Source organism: Cetorhinus maximus, chromosome 5 (assembly GCF_964194155.1).
Source record: "Cetorhinus maximus chromosome 5, sCetMax3.hap1.1, whole genome shotgun sequence".
NCBI classification, from domain to species: domain Eukaryota; kingdom Metazoa; phylum Chordata; class Chondrichthyes; order Lamniformes; family Cetorhinidae; genus Cetorhinus; species Cetorhinus maximus.
This window is the reverse complement of record NC_135883.1, coordinates 9,052,188-9,072,539: the sequence shown is the minus strand read 5'-3', so window position 1 is coordinate 9,072,539 and position 20,352 is coordinate 9,052,188. Positions and strand designations below refer to the sequence as shown.

The following is a 20,352-nucleotide window of genomic DNA, read 5'->3' as shown; positions in this document are numbered from 1 at the left end:
GTGTGTACTCCTAGGAAGGTGATCAGCTTCCATAGCACTGTCATCAGTGACACAATGGATCCAAATTAACCAGGTGGCCTTCCTGCCACCATCCAGCCTGCATGTCCCCAACCTATCCTCAATTTTGCGGGAAGCGGCAAGGCCTAGGGCAGCCTGCCTGCCCTCGTCCCAGTTAATGGCCACTTAAGGGCCACTTTCTGCCTGGCCTGAATTTTTAGGCTAGAGAGGGGAGGTCAGGGGCAGGGAGGGGAGGCACTGGTAGGTGACCCTGCTCGGGCTTTGGGTGGCAAAAGGCGGAGGCGCCTCCCTCAAGGCCCCCATTTCCACAACAGGCTCTCCTCGACCCCCACTCCAGCCCCGGCCTCTCCATCTAGACTCCTCTCCCCATCCCCTCCGGGCCACACCTCCCCTCCTAGCCATGAGACTCCTCACATTTGCCTGGTCCTGGACTCCAGGATGTAGAATCTGGAGACTAATTGTAATCCCATCAAAGCTGCTCTGAGGCAGGGCTTGCCTGCGTGAGGGGCAGAAGTCTTGCATCCAGCCAATTAACACTCCACAGAGCATTAATTGACTGAGGGGCAGCTGGTATCACCTGGGATGCATTCCCCTTCAGTGGTGGGTCGGGGAAACCCCACCACCCATTAAATTTTGTCCAAGGTCTTACAAACAGCAATGAGTTGAAGACCAGGTAATCTGTTTTTTGGTGTCAGTTGAGGGGTAAATATTGGCCAGGCCTTGACATTGAGGGAACTCCCCTGCTCTTCTTTGAATTTTAACATGCAATCTTAGGTCCATTTGAGAGGGCAGACATCTTGATTTAACATCTCATTTGAAAGATGGGATCTCTGGCAGTATAGCAATTTCTCAAGACTAAGTCTCAAGAGTGGGTCTCGAATCCATGGCCGTCTGATTCGGGGACGGGAGTGTTATTACTGAGCCAAGGGTGCCTACCTCACATTTTCAAATGATCCCAGAGTGTGAAATACAGGCAGAGCCAAGGGACACTCTGCCCCACTGGTGCTGGGCGGGCAGAAAATCTTGGCCAATAGTCATTCAAATTTAAGTGGATAACTGACAAATTTTGCCAGCCAATTATCCAATTTAAGTTGAAATTATACTTACTTTGAAGAGGCGCCATGTCAGCCTCCTATTCGTAATCTATCTTGAATCTATGCATATAGTATATCTGTTTATATATCAAGTTAACAAATCTGCAGTTGATCACACCATCCATCCAATCAATCACAAAGTTTCACACTTTTCTACATAAATTTAAATTTTCTGCAACAGGGAACTCTGCACATTAACATACAAGCATAAATTAAAAATAAATGGTTTATTCAAAAATTTCTAAAAGAAAATCCCCAGCAAATGGAATTCCAATGCACTCCTTTCAAAGAACAATTACGAACATAAATCGAAAGTGCACTCGGATTTGTTTCTGAAGTTACTGCTTTCTTACCTTATCCGATTCAGGTTTAGACATCTTACAATGCTTTATGAAGAACTCTGTCAGTTTGATTATATCATCTTCATTCTCTATTCCTAAAGCCTGCATTAAATGAGAAATTAATCAGAATTTCCTTTTTAATCTTTCAATTAGATGTATCCCATAATAAATGCACCAAATTTCTTTCTCTCAGGTAAAGTAGTTCCCTTATGATGACGGTCAGATAGTCTTAAGAAAGCACTATTTAAATTTAGTAAGGACTAAGTCTGTCAGGCTTTCACTTCCTCCTGTACCCCAAATCACTTTATTTACATGTGATGACGCCGATGAAGACCAAAGCCATGGTGTTCTATTAACTGATTCATTCCCTTTCCCTTTATTTGGGCTTGCTAGAGATCCATGAATTTAAATTGTGCCACTTTTCAACCAGACAACTTGATGAGACAAGAGAAGAAAAATGTCTGTTTGCCTTCCCAAAATTTTGAATTATATAGAGTTGGGGAACTAAGTATTGTTAGTGGAACTATTTCTGCCAAGCTTCCAACAGTATGTTGCTGTCCTCCCCATTGATATTTCAAATCTAACATGACAAAGGTACCACTGTACCCTACTTTTGTACCACCCTTTGATCTAACAGAGCTTCAATATTTGAAAAAAAGCTTTTTGGAATGGGTAGAAAATGACAAAAAGGTATGGTCCCATATCTTCACATATGATTTTTAAAAATCTGTCATATGGCTTCATAGGCTTGGAGAAATCCATACCTGTTTTCAGATTAAAATTAGGACCTCATTCCTTGGCTAAGCATTTCCAGGATGCTAAATGCGCTTGTGATATTCGGGGAATATTCAAATGTTGAAGATCACATCTCAGTTGGAAGCAGGCAACCAAATTATAATTAAAAGCACAGAAAATGTATTAAGAAAAATAAACTGCGTTTATAAATTTGAATTTTCCTTTTGTTTTTGGCCTGTGATGGTAATATATGCTTTTCATATTTCTATTGTTCATGGACTTGCCAATAGTTGCTTTTTATATCAGATGTAATTGATTCTGTGCAGCAATCACAATAAGTATAATTTAGAGGGTAATAACTCCAAAGTACATATGTCTGGGAACCTCTTGCTGAGTAAATTATAGAATTATGGTCAGACATTTGTGAACAATATACTTGCGAATAGAAAGGGAGTTTTTTGAGTTGATAATTCTCAAAATTACCAATTTATAAATTAAATTTCTTTGATCCTTCCCTTTTGACCACACCTCATGGCCTTTCATGAGATTTAATCTTTGCCGTCAGGAGCCTTTTCTATCGGAAAGTGGCTAACATTCCATTACGTGAATAAGTGACATCTCAACTACCAAATTGGAATTTGCTCGTCTTTTCCTTTCTTTTTGGAATTTGATTCAGTGTGTAAAAAAAAAAAATGCTGGGTGGGATTTTCCGCACCCGCCCGCCGCCGGCATCTTCTAGTCCGCCCGCAAGTCGATGGGCTTCTGGCTGGGGCGCCTCGCCTGCTGCAGGTCCCGCCCATGACGGGGCCGGAAAATCCCAGCCTCTGTTTTAATTTAAACGTGTTTTCAATCTACCTCAGCGTTATTATCTTCCCACAATTGAAGATCCGATCTGCCTTGATGGTATTAGGATATTGTAATGTTTGTGCTATTCATTTCCAAGTCTCAATGTTCACAGTGATCTGACCAACTGCTGTAGCCTATAATTTAGAAATAAGTGTTTTATAATTTACGCAGATAAAGGCCCAAAAAAGTACAACATTAGAAACCTCCTATCAGTATTCTTAAAATGATAGATTATGCCCTTAGCAAGGCTGCCTGAGAGTTGCTACACGTTGTAGAGCTTTAACAGTCCAGTAATTAAACCCTTAAGATACTTGCTTTACATTGCTAGAATCGCACTAATCAATACTGTCACAGCAAATGCAGCAAGTTGTGCCAATTTTCTGGCAAGGTGTTTGACAAGACATGAGGAGGAAAATTTACTTTTTCTATTTTAGTATTCAGAGAATTATACAGCACAGAAGAAGGTCAACCGACCCATCAGGCCTTTGTTGATTCTTTGAAAGACTATACAATTAGAGCCATTCCCTTGCTCTTTCTCCATAGTCCTGCTAAATGTTTCTTTCCAATTATTTATCAAATTCTTTTTTGAAACTTATTATTTAATTGGCCTCCACCAACCTTACAGGCAATGCATTCCAGGTCATGACAACTTGCTGAATTAAAAAAATGTTTTCTCTTGTCACCTCTGCTTCTTTTGCCAATTACCTTAAATCTGTGTCCTCGGTTGCACAACCCTTTGTAACTGGAAACAATTTATCCTTATTTACTTTATTAAAACCCTTTGTGATTTTGCACACATTTCCCTTTAACCTTTCTGCTCGAAGAAAAATGACCACAGTTTCTTCAGTCTCTCAAAGTAATTGGTCAATCATTCTGGTGCCATTCTAGTAAATATCCTCTATACCCTTTCCAAGACCTTGACATGCTTTCTAAAGTATAATACCCAGAATTGGCCACAATACTCCAGCTGGAACCTAACCAGGTTACTACTTCCTTTATTATTCTATGCTTCTATTTATAAAGCAAAGGATCCTGTACTTTGTAACAGCTTTCTCAATTTATCCTGCCGCTTCAAAGATTTGTGTACATACACACCAGGTCCCTCTGTTTCTGCACCCCCTTTAAAATTACACCATTTAATTAATATTGCCTCTCCTCATTTTTCCTACCAAAATTAATTCATCAAATTATAACAACATCCAAGCATGTGCAGTGGATGGTTGGGGTATTAGTTAATAGTCAGGTGAGGGCTCACAAATAACTCAATTGAAATATTAAGTGAAGAATATTAACAGCATTGAAGAATTGTATGAATATTGTACCTGTCAGCAATAGTACCTGGCCATGCAATTATCTTTCTTTTCTAAGTACACATTTTGTACAGTAATACCACTCTAATTAAACAAGGCTACTACTTTAAGGTACCCATTGAATTTACACTATCAATTTCATGAAGCACTAGGCCATCTTAGTAAAGTAAAAGACTAAAAAAGGTGTTTATCAAAATCAGATAGAAAATCTAAAGGCTGCATGGAAATGTCCTCATGAAAATCTGTAGCTCTTACTGCAAATATGGCATCCAGTTTTATTAGATATCGTTCATCTTTCTTGAGGGGAGCAAGGATTTTAAGCAGCTTGCTTTCAATCAGGAAACCCTGTCAAAAGAAGAAAATGTTTCTTTATGTTCTAAATATAGCAATACAGAGGAGAATTCTTTGGAAATGAATTCTTTACACATTGCCTTGTAACTGGTGTGGATCTGCATCTCATTTCTTTATTTTCTTACTGAAGTATTGTACCCACAGAATGATGCTAATGATTGAAAATTCCAAACTTTATCCTACTCTTCATCAAAGTTCTTTATGACCTACCATTGACTTGTCACATGTACTTCATATTCAACTGAGAATTAAATTTCTTTGACCCTTCCCTTTTGACCACACCTCATCGCCTTTCACAAGATTTAATCTTTGCCATCATGAGCCTTTTCTATAGGAAAGTGGCAAACATTCAATTACGTGAATGATTGACATCTCACCTGCCTAAATGGGACTTACTGATTTTTTTTTTTGAATTTGATTCAGTGTATTGCACTGTAAAAAAAAAAAAAATTCATTTTGGGTGCAGTCAGCAATTGGGGAAAACATCGGTCTAAATTGGTTTTATGGTTCAAATTTCTGCTCAAAGCTATTTGTATAATAACAAACATTAAATTGTCCATGAAACAGCAAAATCAGGCAGTGTTACAGATGTAACTTTTTTTGCATTAAAAAATATTCCTCAATATATGTAAGAGTAAATAGTTAATCGCCTGAGAATCTGAATTTTAAATAATTGAAAATACATTTTAAAAAACCATACAGAATCATTTACTAGTTTCATTGGTGTACAGTAATTTTTTTTTATTAAGTTTAAAATCTTTTCAAAAGTGTCTATTGGTGCTTTTGTGCCTAAAAAGCTCAATTTTAACAAATTCCTCGAGGCCCACTAATAGACATAATTAGCAGAAACAAGGCATGGTGATTAATTTGACCTTGAGTGTGACCAGTTTCGTGGGCATGGTCAGGTTTCAGTATGATGTCTTTTAAGCTAGCACCAAAGATAGTGGAAACACGATTTGTGCCGAACATAACTTGCACTCAAAATTCCTCAATTTTTCCCAGTGGTTTGGCTGATTTTGGGTGAGCTGCACTGGGAACATCAACACACCCTGGCTGAAACTCCACCCCATTATGTTGTATACATATCACATGCATGGGTTACCTTGTGGAAACAGTTCAATTCATACAAGAGCTTTATTAATTATCCAATACAGGATATTGGGAGCACATTCTACTGAGTAGAGTCAAGGAAATTTTATAACCTGAGCAAAGAGATTGTACGGCGCAATTATTGTTTGGAGAAATGCCTTTGTGCATGGTTGCCTGTTGTGTACTGTGCCTTGTCATAGTCGTGTGACCTCAGAGTCATGTGAGCTCTGATGACATTCCTTTGTGAGCAAAGGATTGAGACAGAAGCCATTTTTACCCATTACATGAAGCATGGTCTCAGGAGTATGCAGTTGAATTTGAGTGAATTTTGATAGCTGTAAGAGAGCCAGCTGCTGAAAGAAATAGTAGAGGATAATTAAAACTCCAGTCTTCAATTGTATACAGGACATTGACTGCTGGGTGAGTCAGTATGGCATTGATACCATCTCCTATGGAGATGAAGGGAGATTTGAAAATGAATTGGAAATTCTTCCAGTTTCAATGGCAGAACCATGAAATTGCCACAGAGTTAAATAAGAAACCTGAACAAATAAGAATAGCAACTCTGTTATTAGTGCTGGGGAAAGTGTGTTACAAGCTGTACCGTACCCTAGACCTCACTGAGGAGCAGAAAAATCAGTCTTGTGAAATTTTGGAGGCCTTAGAGACCCACTTTGAAGTCTCTACTAATGTTAATTATGAATCTATGTGTTCAACACCAGAGCTCAGAAAGTGGGAGAGAATATTGATCAGTATGTGACTGCATTGAGACATCCAGCTGAATCTTGTGAGTTCGAGCAACTGAAGGATGATCTGATCAGAGATTAAAAATGAAATATCCTGCCGTGAGAGCAAAGTAGCTGAGAGAAAAGAAATTTAATCTCAAGAAAGCTATCGACATGTACAGAAGTTCTGAAGTGGTCAGTCATCAGCTGAAGAATATTGATGGAAGAACTGATGAAGTTTTGCACTGTGCTGAAAAAGACAGTTCAGGCCTTACAAGCACAAGACAATGGAGAAAAGGAAGAATTATTTACAAAAGGGCCGGCAGAAAGATCAAGGCCAGGGTACTGGATGTAAATATTGTGCAGGGCACCACACAAAAAAAAAGATAAGATCATAAGGTCATAAGAAATAGGAGCAGGAGTAGGCCATTAGGCAAGGGGAAAGGTGTTGAAAGAAGCTGAATCACTTTGCAAGCAAGTGTTTTGCTGGCAAGAAGAAAAGCAAGTCCATAAAGTTGGGTGCTGGAGAGATGTCGGACAATGATTCTGACAAATCACTCTACGCCCTAGAACAGGCTGGCACCATCAGGGTAAGAAACTGTTTTTGACTATTGGAATGACAACTGCAGAAGGAGAGCATCAGGCTAATATGAATGTCAGATAGACATTAGTGCTGTGTGCAACATCATGAGCTTCACAGACCTGTGTGAAGTTTCTCAAGATGGTGACTTGAAAATGAAAGTAATTGAAGGTAAAGTTGAGGTTAGATGGTGGAACAATGCTCACCCCAAAAGGAAAAACTAAGCTGAGAGCCCAATGAAATGGGGAAGAAAGAAGATCTGCAATTCCAAAGAGTAGACACTAAGCAAAGCCCCCTCATCTCAGCTAAAACAAGTCAAAAGCTTGGACTGGTAACCCTCTACGTACAAAAGATGTTTTCACAGGTCTTGGACGTCTTCCTGGTGAATATCATCATGAAATAGATAAGAGCGTGAGACCAACTCAGCATCTTCCAAATTGAGTTCCAGCTGCCCTCAAGTCCAGCCTGAAAGACAAGAGAGAGGAGCTTGAAAAGATGGGAGTAATCAAGAAAGTGACAACTCCGACAGACTGGATTAGCAGCATGATAGCCATAAAAAAAAACTGGAAAAGAGAGTGTACCTAGATCCATGAGACCTCAATAAAGCTTTGAACAGATCTCACTACCCCATGCCAACTATTGAAGAAATTTTGCCACAACTTCCAAGGCAAAGGTCTTTACCACCCTGGATGTGAAGGGTGGATACTGGAAAGTGAAGCTGGATGAAAGCAGCAGTTTTTTGGCTATGTTCTGGACGCTATTTGGGAGGTACAGTTGTTGCACATGCCGTTTGGCATTTCTAGAGCACCAATGCCGACAGTGTGAGACAGTAAATAATTATCTTCCAGGAGTGGAAGCGATCGTGGATGATCTGATAGTCAATGGATGTGGAGATAGGATGGAAGAAGCCATCGCAGATCATGATCCAAATCTAGTGAGACTGCAAGAGAGAGCTTGCCTGGTGAACCTGAAGCGGAACAAGAAAAACTGCAAATGAAGATGACGGAAGTCAAGTACATAGGTCATGTACTAACAGCAAAAGGAATTTTGCTCTGATCCTGATAAGGTGGGAGCTGAAGCAGAAATGCAGCAAGTAACTGATGTGAAGGCGGTGCAATAATTTGTTGGATTTGTGAACTATCTAGCAAAGTTCTTGCCCAATTTGTCATTTCTACGCAAGCTTATTGCAAAAGATGTTCAGTAGTATTGGGTTACAGAATAAGATGCAGCCTTCACTTGCATCAAACAATTTGTGATGACATCAGTGCTGAGGTACTGTGATGCCAGCGAAACAGAACTTGGAGCAACCCTCATGCAGCAAGGACAGTTGTGTTTGCATCCAGAGCATTACCACAAACTGAACAATGCTACACACGGATTGAGAAACAGTGCCTGGCTATTGTGTTTGCTTGTGAGCATTTTAATCAGTACCTGACTGGGAGAGACAAAGTAATGGTGGAGTCTGACCACAAGCCACTTCAAAGCACCTTTCTCAAACCACTTCTATTTGCTCCAAACTGTCTGCAAAGGATGTTCCTTTGTTTGCAGAGAAATCATTTGGAAATTAAGTACAAGCAAGAGAAGCAGATGTACATATTTGACATGCTCCCAAGAGCTGCAATCGCTTTGAAGGAAGTTGATGATACTAGGACAGTGTGTGAAATTTTCCAGATTCAATGAGAAGCAAAGGCCTGGAAGTCATCAACCCAGAAGAGACATTGAATCTAACAGACAAACGTCTTGCTCAGATCAAGCAAGCTATACAATGAGATGCAACTCTCCTAGTGCTGCAGGAAGTAGAGATGAAAGGATGGCCTGAAACCATAAAGGACACACTTAACACCTATTGCTATAAGAGAATGTTGGGCATACAGGGATGAAGTGATTGCCCAAGATGGCAACTTGTACAAATAAACTAGAGTCATCATCCCTAAAGAGATGAGGAAAAAGATGCTGAAGAACATCCCAGCAAGCCATCAAGAATTGACTCTAATCTGAGGGAGGCAAGAGAAGTGCTCTAAGTACTGGCCAAACATGAGCAATGAGATCAAGGACCATATCAGCCAGTGCAGTGCTTGTAATGAACATCAAGCTAAGCAAGCTAAAGAGTTGCTTATAACTCATGACATCCCAGGAAGACCATTGATGAAGAGATGAAGCCTGGAGTTGACCTCTTCACTCTCTTTGGAACTATTTCGTCACCATCGACTACTATTCAGACTACTGGGAGTTAGGCAAGCTGATGCCAACGACTACCAGTGAGATCGTAGAATGCCTGAACTCACACTTCAGTCGTCATGGCATTCCTAAAATTGTGTTGATGGACGATGGCTCTCAGGTTACAAGTGAAGAATCTGGCATTTCACGAAAGATTGGGAAATTCAACACTACACATCTTACTCTATCCTCGGTCAAATGGAAAGTCTTGAGGCAGTGGTGAAAATTGCCAAAGGGATCATCAAAAAATCAAGTAGATCCAGCACAGATGTGTACAAGGCAATTTTAGAGTGGAGAAACACACCTACTGAAGGTATGGGAAGTAGCCCAGTCCAGTGACTAATGTCACAATGCAGCCAAACTATTCTTCCAATAGCTAAAAAAAAACTACTGAAGCCAGGAGCAATAAGAGGGAGTGAGTGACAAAATCAAAGTGAAACAACAGAAAGCCAAATTTCACTTTGAGAAAGCTGAGAGTTGGAGAGCCGGTCCAAGAGCAAACATTCAACGGTCTCACCAAAAGTTAGCCTACTTGGCAACTTGGAACCTGTGTAAATCAGTTGTCACCTCGATTGTACACAGTGAAAATGAACAACCAGATATATTGTTGCAAACGCAAACACATACATGCAACCAGAGAAGCTGTTCCTTCACAGCAGACAGCTGGTGTGGAAGAGTTGATTTCACCAACTGAACAAAGAACAGAACAACCATCAGTCCCAAAGGTCAATTGTTCCCCAACAAACGCAACACTTGCCACAGCAACGACATTCCCTGGAGAGGTAAAGTCACCCCAGAAACCAGCAGACACTAGAGTAACAATCAATAACAACCCACGTGCAGATCATAAGAAGACCTGAATGCTTTAAAGAGTATGGGCAGAATATTGAGCTCGGCGGACGGGCACGCACCTGACCCGGCCGGGGGTAAAATGAATTACAATGACGTCAGGACGCTCGCACAACATCATCGCGTAGTCTCGCGATATTTCGCTCAGCAGGCAAGCGCCGGAGTCAGCAGCATGCCCGCCAACAATTAAAAGGCCTATTAAGGCCATTAAAAAGGTCATTTAATTCAAATTTACACTGCCTTACAGTTGGCGGGCAGGCGAAAATGCCAAGCGGCCTTTGCACTTTTTAGGAAATCTCATCCACGGGCGGGATAAGGTTTCCTAAAGCAAATAAAAATAAAGCAAAAGTTTTACATTGGAATTAAAAACATGTCCCCTCATGTGACTCGTATGACATTTTTATTTTCTTCATTAGTTTTTTTAAACAGCGCTTCATCTCCCTGAGGCAGCTCCGGGAGGCCCATTCACCCTCCTATCCCCGCCCACACCGGCAGCGCTGAGCACTGCCACTCACGTTCCACGCTGGGGGACCTTAATTAGCCCACCCGCGTAAAATCAGGGTGCGGTGTCAATCACGGGCAGCCCGCCGCCGCCCGCTCCCACCGGGCACCCCCGCCAAGGGCAAAATTCTGCCCTATGTGTGCAATGGTATGTAGAGAGAGATGGAAGTGAGGCAGGCTAGAATGAACTGTTTCCTGTTCACACGTGATGACTTTCTTTATGGACCATGTATGTGGGTAACTTGCTACTACAAATGATAGTGCATGCAATGTATTTTTTTTTCTTTATATGAAAAGTGGGGGATGTTTGGAGAAATTCCTTTTGGCACAGTTGCTTGCTGTGTACTGTGGCTTGCCATTGTCATATGATCTGAGTCATGTGACCTCTAATGTCATTCCTTTGTGATTAAAGGATTGAAGCAGGAGCCATTTTTACCCACTACATGAAACAATTACGTCTTATCAAATGAAATTCTGCATTCAAGGATCAACAAAAATACTCACAGACTCATCGCACAAGACTTCTAGCAATGTCTTGACTGTTGACAATGAGATATTTCCAGGTTCCCCACCACATAATTGCAATGCCTTCTCCTCACTAGCTGAATAACAAATGTTTTGGAAAATGGCATTCCACAGCGGTGGTTTCTGGCTTTTTTCTGTTCCTTCCTCCAAATCCCTTTCCCTTCTTTCTGTCAAAACAAGTTTGAACTTTGTTGAAGTCCACATTTTACTAATTTCAAAACCTATTCATTTGGTGCAATGATGAAGTACATTGGAGCACCAAGTTACAAAACTATAAAATGGTGAGATCCAGGTTTGATACGCCCATTATTCCGATTTCCTGATGTCAGGAATAATATTGCAGGGATATGACTGCTGAACCGTGGCCTCCTGGAAAGAAGAGGGTAGAAAACCAGGCAGAGCAATAATGATGCAGAAATTTTGGAGCAGGCTGGCCATTCCACTCTCTGATTTTCAAGATGCACATAGAGCTGAATTTTCAGCTCACAGTGCGGGCACGCACCCAACATGCACGAGTGTGAAATAGGGCGCGATGACGTCAGGCGAGCGTCCCAGCGTCATCGCGCATCTGTGCGATATTTCGGTTGGCAGCGCATCCGCCAACAATTAAGAGGGCTGTTAAGCCCATTAATTCATTAATTAAATGGAATTTTGCCCTGCCCATCCAACATTATGGTTGGCGGGTGGGCGAAAAGGCCAAGTGGCCTTTGGATTTTTGAGGAAATGTCATTCACTGGCAGGATGAGGTTTCCAATGTTAATTAAGAATAAAATAAAAATATTTAAATCTCATTTCTAACGTGTCCCTGCTCATGTGAAGTCACATGAGGGGACATGTTTTCCTTAATTTCACCATTTTTATTTGTAAGGTTAAAAATCTGCAGCCCCCTGAGGCAGCTCAGTGTCTTCAGGGACTTTTCCTGTGAGCGCGCCCACGCGCTGATTTCCGTGCTCGCCCTCCCCCCCCCACCCCCCGACCCAGGCAGCGCTAAGCGTTTCTGTGTGTGATTCACACTGGCTGGCTGTTAATTGGCCAGCCAGCGTGAAATCGCAGTCGGGGCCCGATCACGGGCGGCAGTCCGTTGCGCAGCAGCTCCCGGGCCAGCTCACCACGCCTGCCCGACGAGGGGAAAATCCTCCCCATAGAAAAGGACAACCCAAGAAATGTCAGAAAACATAATCTTAACATGAAAATAAAATCTCAGCCATTGCTGACTAGGCCCAATTATGATCCTTCACTGAGATGGGCTGAAAATGGGCTTGATTTCTTCATAGCTTCTCATACCCAAACATCTTAGGACAGCCGCCAGTCTAGAGTGGGACTGATAAGCTGGAGGATTTTCTTTTTTCATTACTATTTTCATTACTTTTTTCATTATTTTTCATTACAAACGGTAGCATAGTGGTAATGTTACTGGACTAGTAACCCAGAAATGCAAACATATTTTCTGGAGAAATTAGTTCAAATCCCAAGGGCGGGACTTTCAATGGGCTTTTGGCTAGGCCGCCGAATTTCCCAAGAAGGGTGCCGCCATGACAGAGCTGGAAAATCCCGACCCAATTCAATTAATTAATAAATCGGGAATAAACATTAGTCCATTAATAATGATCATAAAACCACCAGATTGTCAGAAAAAGCCTTAATGCTCTTCTGGGGAGGAAACATGCTGTCCTTACCTGGTCTGGCCTATACATGACTCCAGACCCACAGCAATGTGGTTGACTCTTAACTGCCTTCTGAAATGGCCTAGCAAGCCACTCAGAGGCAATTAGGGATGGGCAATAAATGATTGCCAGCGATGCTCACCTTCCAAGAATGAATAAAAAACTTATTTATCACTGTCATCAGTTTTCACATAGTAGAACACACCAAATCAAATGGAAAAAAATCATAATACGACATATGTGATACATAAAGCACCCAATTAAGTTATTTCATTTTAAGTTATCAACTGATCAATATACTTGAAAATTATCTTGGTTATTTACAACTGACCAGTTACCATTTAAAGGTTACTACTAATCCCATGCCCACTTTTAATTTCCTATACAACACTTACACACATTAAAGAATCCTTACCTCCTAGAATAACTTCTTCTGCCAGCTGAGCAGCTGTTTTTTTCTTCTTGGTATTGCATACTATAGGTCCAACATTATTCATAAAACACAGATCTGGACTTGTCCAACTCAAACCCAGCTGTTGCTCATGAATTATTTGGTCAACATCGAGGGCCTTTCTGACTAGATCCTTTGCCTCTTTCTCATTCATTAACCAAATGCCTTCAAATTTCTTTGCATCAATTGCAGCAAAACGTCTGATAAACGAAAAGATAAAGTACTGATTTTTACAACATTCTAATCAAACATTTATCAAGTTTTTTTTTAGAAATGAGTTACAACAGCGTGGACTGCTTCATAGTCTAGGAGACTTGCAAAGAAAATAATCCTTCCAATCTCTAGTCTTATTTGAGATCTGTTAATTTTAAACTTGCATAATTGTGTTCATATGAAAAATTACAGGACCTATTTGTTTCACATATCTATGCTTGTTTGCATTTTATAGACACGGATCATTCCCTGCTCTCAATGTTCTTTACCCCAATAATACCAAATCAGGTCTGTAAGCCACTCTTCATAACCTAGATGTCAAAGTCATAAAATCATCCATGTCACTCTTCCCTCAAGCTTCTCTGATAGATTAATGACCCTTGGATGCCTCATGAAATTTGGATACCTAGGATTACACATATTACTTCAAAAATGGTTCAGCTATTGACCTAAGTATTATAATCAAATGCCCTTAAGATGTGCTCCCCTCACATGATTAGTTTTGCTAATAAGAACTTGACAATAACTGGATGCATTCAGAAAAATGGCTGATGATCACAATCAAGATCTACATGTTAAGAAGAAATGGTTTCTTCGTATGGTATGTTCATCATGTGACAATTCCACCTCCTCCTAATCCCATTCCACCATCTACAGTTTTAAAAATTATAAGGACATATTGGGCTCGTAATTCTGGAATTGGGAGTCCTCATGCTAAAATCAGTTCAGCAGAATGTGAGTACTATGCACTCCAAATGATTGGTACAGTAGCAGAATTTATGATGAGTATACACGGTGGTAAATATTTTAGGAAGCATGGATTGTTCCATTAACATAAGTTGCAAACCTTCATCTAGCTATAACTACAGCCTCCAGTCTGAATGGTTATAACACTTGCAGGATAAAAGAGTTGTCTTCGGTGAAGTAATACCAAAGGAAACAGAAAAAAGACTACCTTATCTTGTGAATCACTTGGCAATGCTGGAATGTAAAAGTCAAAACATATTTATTGAATGGAATGCTAACCTACCTAATTTACCATTAAGTATCGATAGTCCATGTATATAATATAATGTATGCTGCAAGTAATATGAATATACTTCAATTTCAGTGTCAGTGTAGCGTTGGTATCAACCAATGAAATAATATAATTCTAACTGGAATTTATATACCACTTCTAAAATAGAAAGGTATCTCAAAGTGCCTCAAAGACACATAAGGGAAACAGATGCTGTGAAAAAGTAGGAGATTGGAGGGTTAACTAAAAATCTTGGCCAAACAGAGAAGGATTTTATGAGGTGGTGGTATTGAAACAGAGGGATATAAGCAAGAAGTTCCAAAGAATGGGACAAGGTGGCTGGAGATATAGACACCCATGGTGAGGTGAAGGGAGGGAGCAAAGAATGAAAGACTTGTAGTTACAAAGACTAGAGGCCAGACTCAGAGGAATGAAGAGTACAGAAAGGTATGTAGGGCTATAAGAGGTTACAGAGAGAAAAAGATGCAGGACTATGAAGAGATTGAGACACACAAATGAGAATATTAAATTTGAGACATTTATTGGACTAGGGCCGATGTAGATCAACACAGACAGGTGTGATGTGCAAGCAAGACATGATGTGGGACAGATACAGCAAAATCGTATTGGTTGAGTTGAAGATTATGGGTTGAATTATTCCCCCCGTCGGGGGCAAAGTTGAATGGCGGGCGCACACAGGCGCGTTTTTGATCAACACCCCCAATTGGGGGCGCAGTGCCATTTTACATGGGCGGGCCAATTAAGGCCTGCCCAGCATGACATCCGCATGGAAGCATTCGCACGAAAGAGCGCACTCATCTCCCTGAGACTAAGTGTAGCCTCAGGCAGATCGGCTGTAAATGTAAAAAACCTAAAAATAGAAAAATAAAATTTCCCTAACATGTCCCTCCGTGTCACATGAGTTGGGACATGTCCATAATTTTCACAAAAACTTTATTGAAAGTTTTAAAAACCTACATGAAACCTCATCCCAATGAGGTTTCATGCTTTTTCTAATTCGCACTGGGGCTCCTGGCCTGCGCACCAACCTTAAGGTTGGATGGGCAGGTCCTTTAATTACTTAATTGCCTCAATTGACCATTGACAGGTCAGCGGGCACACAGCTGATTTCGCCCCCGCCTTCCTGAAAATTTAAATGGGGCGCAGCAACGTCGGAAGATCCCCCCCGACATCACCACGCGTCATTTTACACATCGGCGAGCAGGCCCCGCCTCCGGGGGGTGGGGGGTTGGTAATTTTTTGCAAATGATAACATCATAAATGATAGTTTTAACAACAGATGGATAAAGTCAGAAATGAAAGTGGGTGAAGTTAAGAAAGTTACATAGGCAGTCTTTGTGATAGAGAGAACATGAGAAAGGTAGTTCATCTCAGAGTTGACAGGATGTGATTGTCTAATTCAGCCTAAACTGTAGATAGAGAGGGGGGAATAGAGTCTGTGGCACGGATACAAAGGCAGTATCGGCGGCCAAACACAATAGCTTTGGTTTTTCGTAGTGCAGAAGTAATGGCTCTTACAAGATTGAATAACAGGGCAAACAGTGTAATGGCACACGAGCAGTGGAACAGTTCAGAAAAGTGGTCAAGAGGAAGAGCTGAAGAGTGTTATCAATATACAAATGGAAACTCAGACAGCACATTGTTACGAGATCCAACTTATCTTCTCGTGGAGCTGGGACCGGGAACTCCAGATCCCAACAGGCCTCAGGAGTTTTGCGCATGTGCGGGCCGGGAGAGGGTGGCACATGAAGCAATCTGGCATTTCTGTAATTCTTCAGGGTGAGGACAAGCCCAGTACGCCTGCGCAAAAAGGAAATGGTGCAAAAATAGGATCATGTGACCCAGAAGCAGGGCACCATTTTCAAAATAAGAGTCCCAGACAGTGAGAGGTTCCAGCTAAGAAGACAGAGAGGAACATAGAAAGAGACTCCCAGGGGTAAAAGGACTGCAGTTGGCAGAATTTAAGTAGCGAGGGCTCAGGAGAAGCCCTAGTGATCAAAGAGGGCTCGGGAGAAGCCCTGGTGATCAAAGAGGAGCTCAGGAGAAGCTCCGGTGATTGAAGAAGGCAGCTGAAAGTTGGTGATTCCATGCTGCAGGCTGCAGGGGAGAAGGTACACCTTTGGAGCAGTAGTACTGAATACTGGATAAGGCACTATAGACGTAATGAATGTTTACAATGATTTTACTGGTTTGGAGCTGTGGAAGGGATGGAAACTTGATTCAAACATAAAATTACAGGTTGGAAATGGGGCAATAGTTTTCACTCCAGAAACTTGTGTACAATCTCTAGGCTTACACTCCAGTGCACTACTAAGAGATTGCGGCGCTGTCGGGGATGCCGTCTTTTGGGTGACACTTTAAGATGCTGTATTTCCTTAATTACAACAGCAGCTACACTTCAAAAGTGCATCATTGGCTGTAAAGTGCTTTGGGACATTCCGAGGTCATGAAAAATGCAAAATAAATACAAATCTTTAGTGAGAACAGTGGGTGGGTATTCAAAAAAGGAGATATGATAGCATTTTTCAAATGAAGGACAACACCTAAGGAGAGGAAAATATTTACAATACCAGCTAAAATGAAGACTAGGAATGGCATTAGGTAACCAAAAGTTCAGTGAAAATGCGGTTGGGAGCAGAAGCTGAGCCCCATGGATGAGATATGTTTGGAGAGGGCAAGGGGGAGATGGGGGAGAAAAGAGAGAAAGAGACAGACAATGGGCTGAATTTTTCCGTCGGCGAGCAGGGGGCGGGGCCCGCTCACCAAGGCGAAAATGACGCGGGAAGACGTCGGGCGGAACCTCCGACATCATCCCGCCCCATTTAAATATTCAGGAAGGCGGAGGGACAGCACAATCAGCTGTCCGCCCGCCGGCCTGTCAATGGCCAATTGAGGCCATTGACAGGATAGTTAAAGCAATTAAAGGCCCTGCCCGTCCAACCTTAAGGTTGGCAGGCAGGCCAGGAGCCCCAGCGGGGAATAGGAAAAACATGAAACCTCATCCACCGGTGGGATGAGGTTTCATGTCGGTTTTTAAAAAGTTTAATAAAGTTTTTGCGCACTTTAGTGACATGTCCCATCTCGTGTGACATTGTCACATGAGGGGACATGTTAATGATTTTTTTATTTTTCTATTTTGAAACTTTGACAACATTTCAGCGATCTCCCTGAGGCAGCACTTAGCCTCAGGGAGTTGTGCGCTCTTTTGGAGAATCCCCCCTCCACCCACACAGGGAGCGCATAGCACTTCCCATCGGGCATCACACTGGGCGGGCCTTAATTGGCCCGCCCATGTAAAATGGCGGCAAGGCCCGTTTCGGTGGCGGTAATTGGCTACCCGCCCACCGCCGAGTCGGTCAGGCCTGCCCACCCGTCAAGGGCAAAATTCAGCCCAATGATTTAGGGCTCCGCTGGGAATGGAACTTTTTGGGCAAAAGAAAATGGGAAAGTAACAAAGGTAGCTAAATAGATGACCTCCTTCATAGCAGATGAAAAATTCAATTATCTCCTTACTTATTATTAGAGATGAGGCTGGGGAGAAGAGTTTAAGGAAGTGATTGATAGAAAAGGAATTGGGGCAACCTTTGCCCTTCAAGGTGAATCCAGAGTAGTGGACCATTTTGCCAATAGAGGAGAGGCCTGGTTAAGCTTGACATGATTAAGCCAGATCTGACTTTGCATAGCCAAGGCACTTGTGTGCTAGGCACATCCACATCTTGGACCTGAAAAAGCAAAGACAGGGGCCATCCCAGAGAGAGAAAAAATAAATGCAGTACTTTGCTGGGAGACAGGGCATCAAAGGTGATGACAAGAGAGTGGTTGGACATATCAACTCCTACAGAGGAACCGTAGTGAATAGAAGGCCAAAGGCCAGACAGTACAGAGGTCAAGAATATATTTGTAAAAGTCTTGGAGATCTGCTTTTCTCTTCTACAGAGACATATGCGGGAGGAAGTGATATTGAAGAATGTTGAAGAAAGTGAATTTGGCTGATGAAGAATATGAGGCAGTACTGAGAGATAGCCTTATTGATGATATGTACAACAGATATGTTTTCAAATAGGATTCAAAACCTAATTTTCTTCTGCAGGTCCTTGTATAGATCCACAGTCCTCTTGTATTGTTCAGTTAAGTTCTGATTCTCTTCTTGATACATTTTCTCTTGTTTAGCCAATCTTTTGATCAGTTTGTTCAGAATATCATGTTGCCTGTGAAACAATTCACATGAGACACATTTTAATTAGAGCAGTCATCTTAAGAGTACATTAGTGCAAGTTTGTTGGGTCATCTTACGCACACCAATAACTCTTTCTACCTCAGGGTCCTTGGCATCCCTGAAACCCAGCAGATCAGACCAGCAATTATTTGCAGCCCCTTTTTTATCATTTAACTAACTTCAGTGCCACCTTGTCTCAGTGGCAATGCTCTCACTTCATGGATTCTAATGAGTAATTATTTCACTCACTTCAGGGAAAGTTATACAATTTTTTATTAAAACAGTACTTTGAATGCAATGTCCTTACTGCACTTAAATAATAAGCAGCTGACATCAATCATGTATGTTGCTTAGGACTGATAGAAAATGTCAGCTATATCACTATTTTAATGAAATATTTAACTTTTCTAGAAGATCTTAGTGAGACCTTTCACAAGTTTGGGCATTTTAAATTATTCTACTTAAAGAAAGAAGGAAGCAACATCTTATATTCATAATGTATCCTTTTATTCTAAGGCACCAAATTCCCGAATTAAGGAGACAATTGTTTACTGCAAACTGATCTAGAATAATCATTTTACTTAAAATTTGCTTTGCTTTAATATTTGCTATTCTCTCTTTCTTGTAGGCATTTTTCCTATGTTCCTATAAACATAAGGCAGCAAATCCAGTAGAATTCAAGAGAAACATCTTTACTCAGAGAATGGTGAGAATGTGGAATCTGCTACCATATTGAATTGGTTGAAGCGAATAGCATCGACACATTTAAGGGAAAGCTAGATAAGGACACGAAGGAGAAAGGAATAGAACATATTGATAGGGTGAGATGAAGTAAGCCTCATGTGGAGAGTAAACACCTGCTGGGCCAAATGGCATGTTTCTGTGCTGTAAAATTCTATGTAATTTATGTAACCTGGTAATCTTCCTTTTTTGTTGTGATTTTGTGACTGTGTTCTCTTCATCACGTTTCTTCAACACCTGGAAGTTGTATTCAAGCTTTTCTTGGTTTAGTTGGTATATAGCTTTCATCTGCTCCAGCTGTTGCTCTAGAATCTGAATAAATAATAAAGGTCTTAAATGGCGCCACTTTATGTGTTTATTTAATATAAAAAACACAACTTCTCCCATGTGGGTTTCATGTCATTCATTGCTCATAATGTTGTCACTGACATATTTAGTATCAGTACCTTATGAGAGAAAACCATGCACACTTCACTCCAGGAACAAGCCAAGATTAGAAGAGGGGAATCCATAACTGCACATTTCAGAGTTTTTAGAACAATAATTGTATTTGCTGTAATCATTTAATGGATTGTGTCTTTCCTCTCCTTGAAAATATGTATAAACTAACTTAGTTGTTTTGTGTAAGGTACAACCACCTGTGTGGTTCTTCCCAACTTATGACTTATTTTGCCCAGTCCAATATCTATCACCACCTTCAGCCCTACAACTATTACTATCTCCAGCCCTATAACCTCCAAGACCCCTGTATTCCTCCAATCTTTTGAACATTCCCCACTTCCTTTCCTCAACCACTGGCAGCCATGCTTGTAGCCACCTTGGCCCTAAGCTCTCTACTACCCATCCT

At 41.2% G+C, this 20,352-nt stretch overlaps 1 protein-coding gene across 2 annotated transcripts in view; it reads right to left on the bottom strand.

Moving 5' to 3' along the window:
* The window catches only part of drc1 (dynein regulatory complex subunit 1 homolog (Chlamydomonas)), a 112,263-nt gene that overhangs the window by 46,639 nt on the left and 45,272 nt on the right, over positions 1–20,352 (bottom strand). For both annotated transcript variants that reach the window (XM_078541510.1, XM_078541511.1), the window contains exons 8-13: positions 19,678–19,817; positions 18,622–18,756; positions 13,261–13,496; positions 11,161–11,348; positions 4,600–4,689; positions 1,466–1,555 (exon numbers count right to left, since the gene is read on the bottom strand). In XM_078541510.1, the coding sequence (XP_078397636.1) occupies positions 1,466–1,555; positions 4,600–4,689; positions 11,161–11,348; positions 13,261–13,496; positions 18,622–18,756; positions 19,678–19,817 (879 nt within the window). The remainder of the gene's footprint in view (positions 1–1,465; positions 1,556–4,599; positions 4,690–11,160; positions 11,349–13,260; positions 13,497–18,621; positions 18,757–19,677; positions 19,818–20,352) is intronic.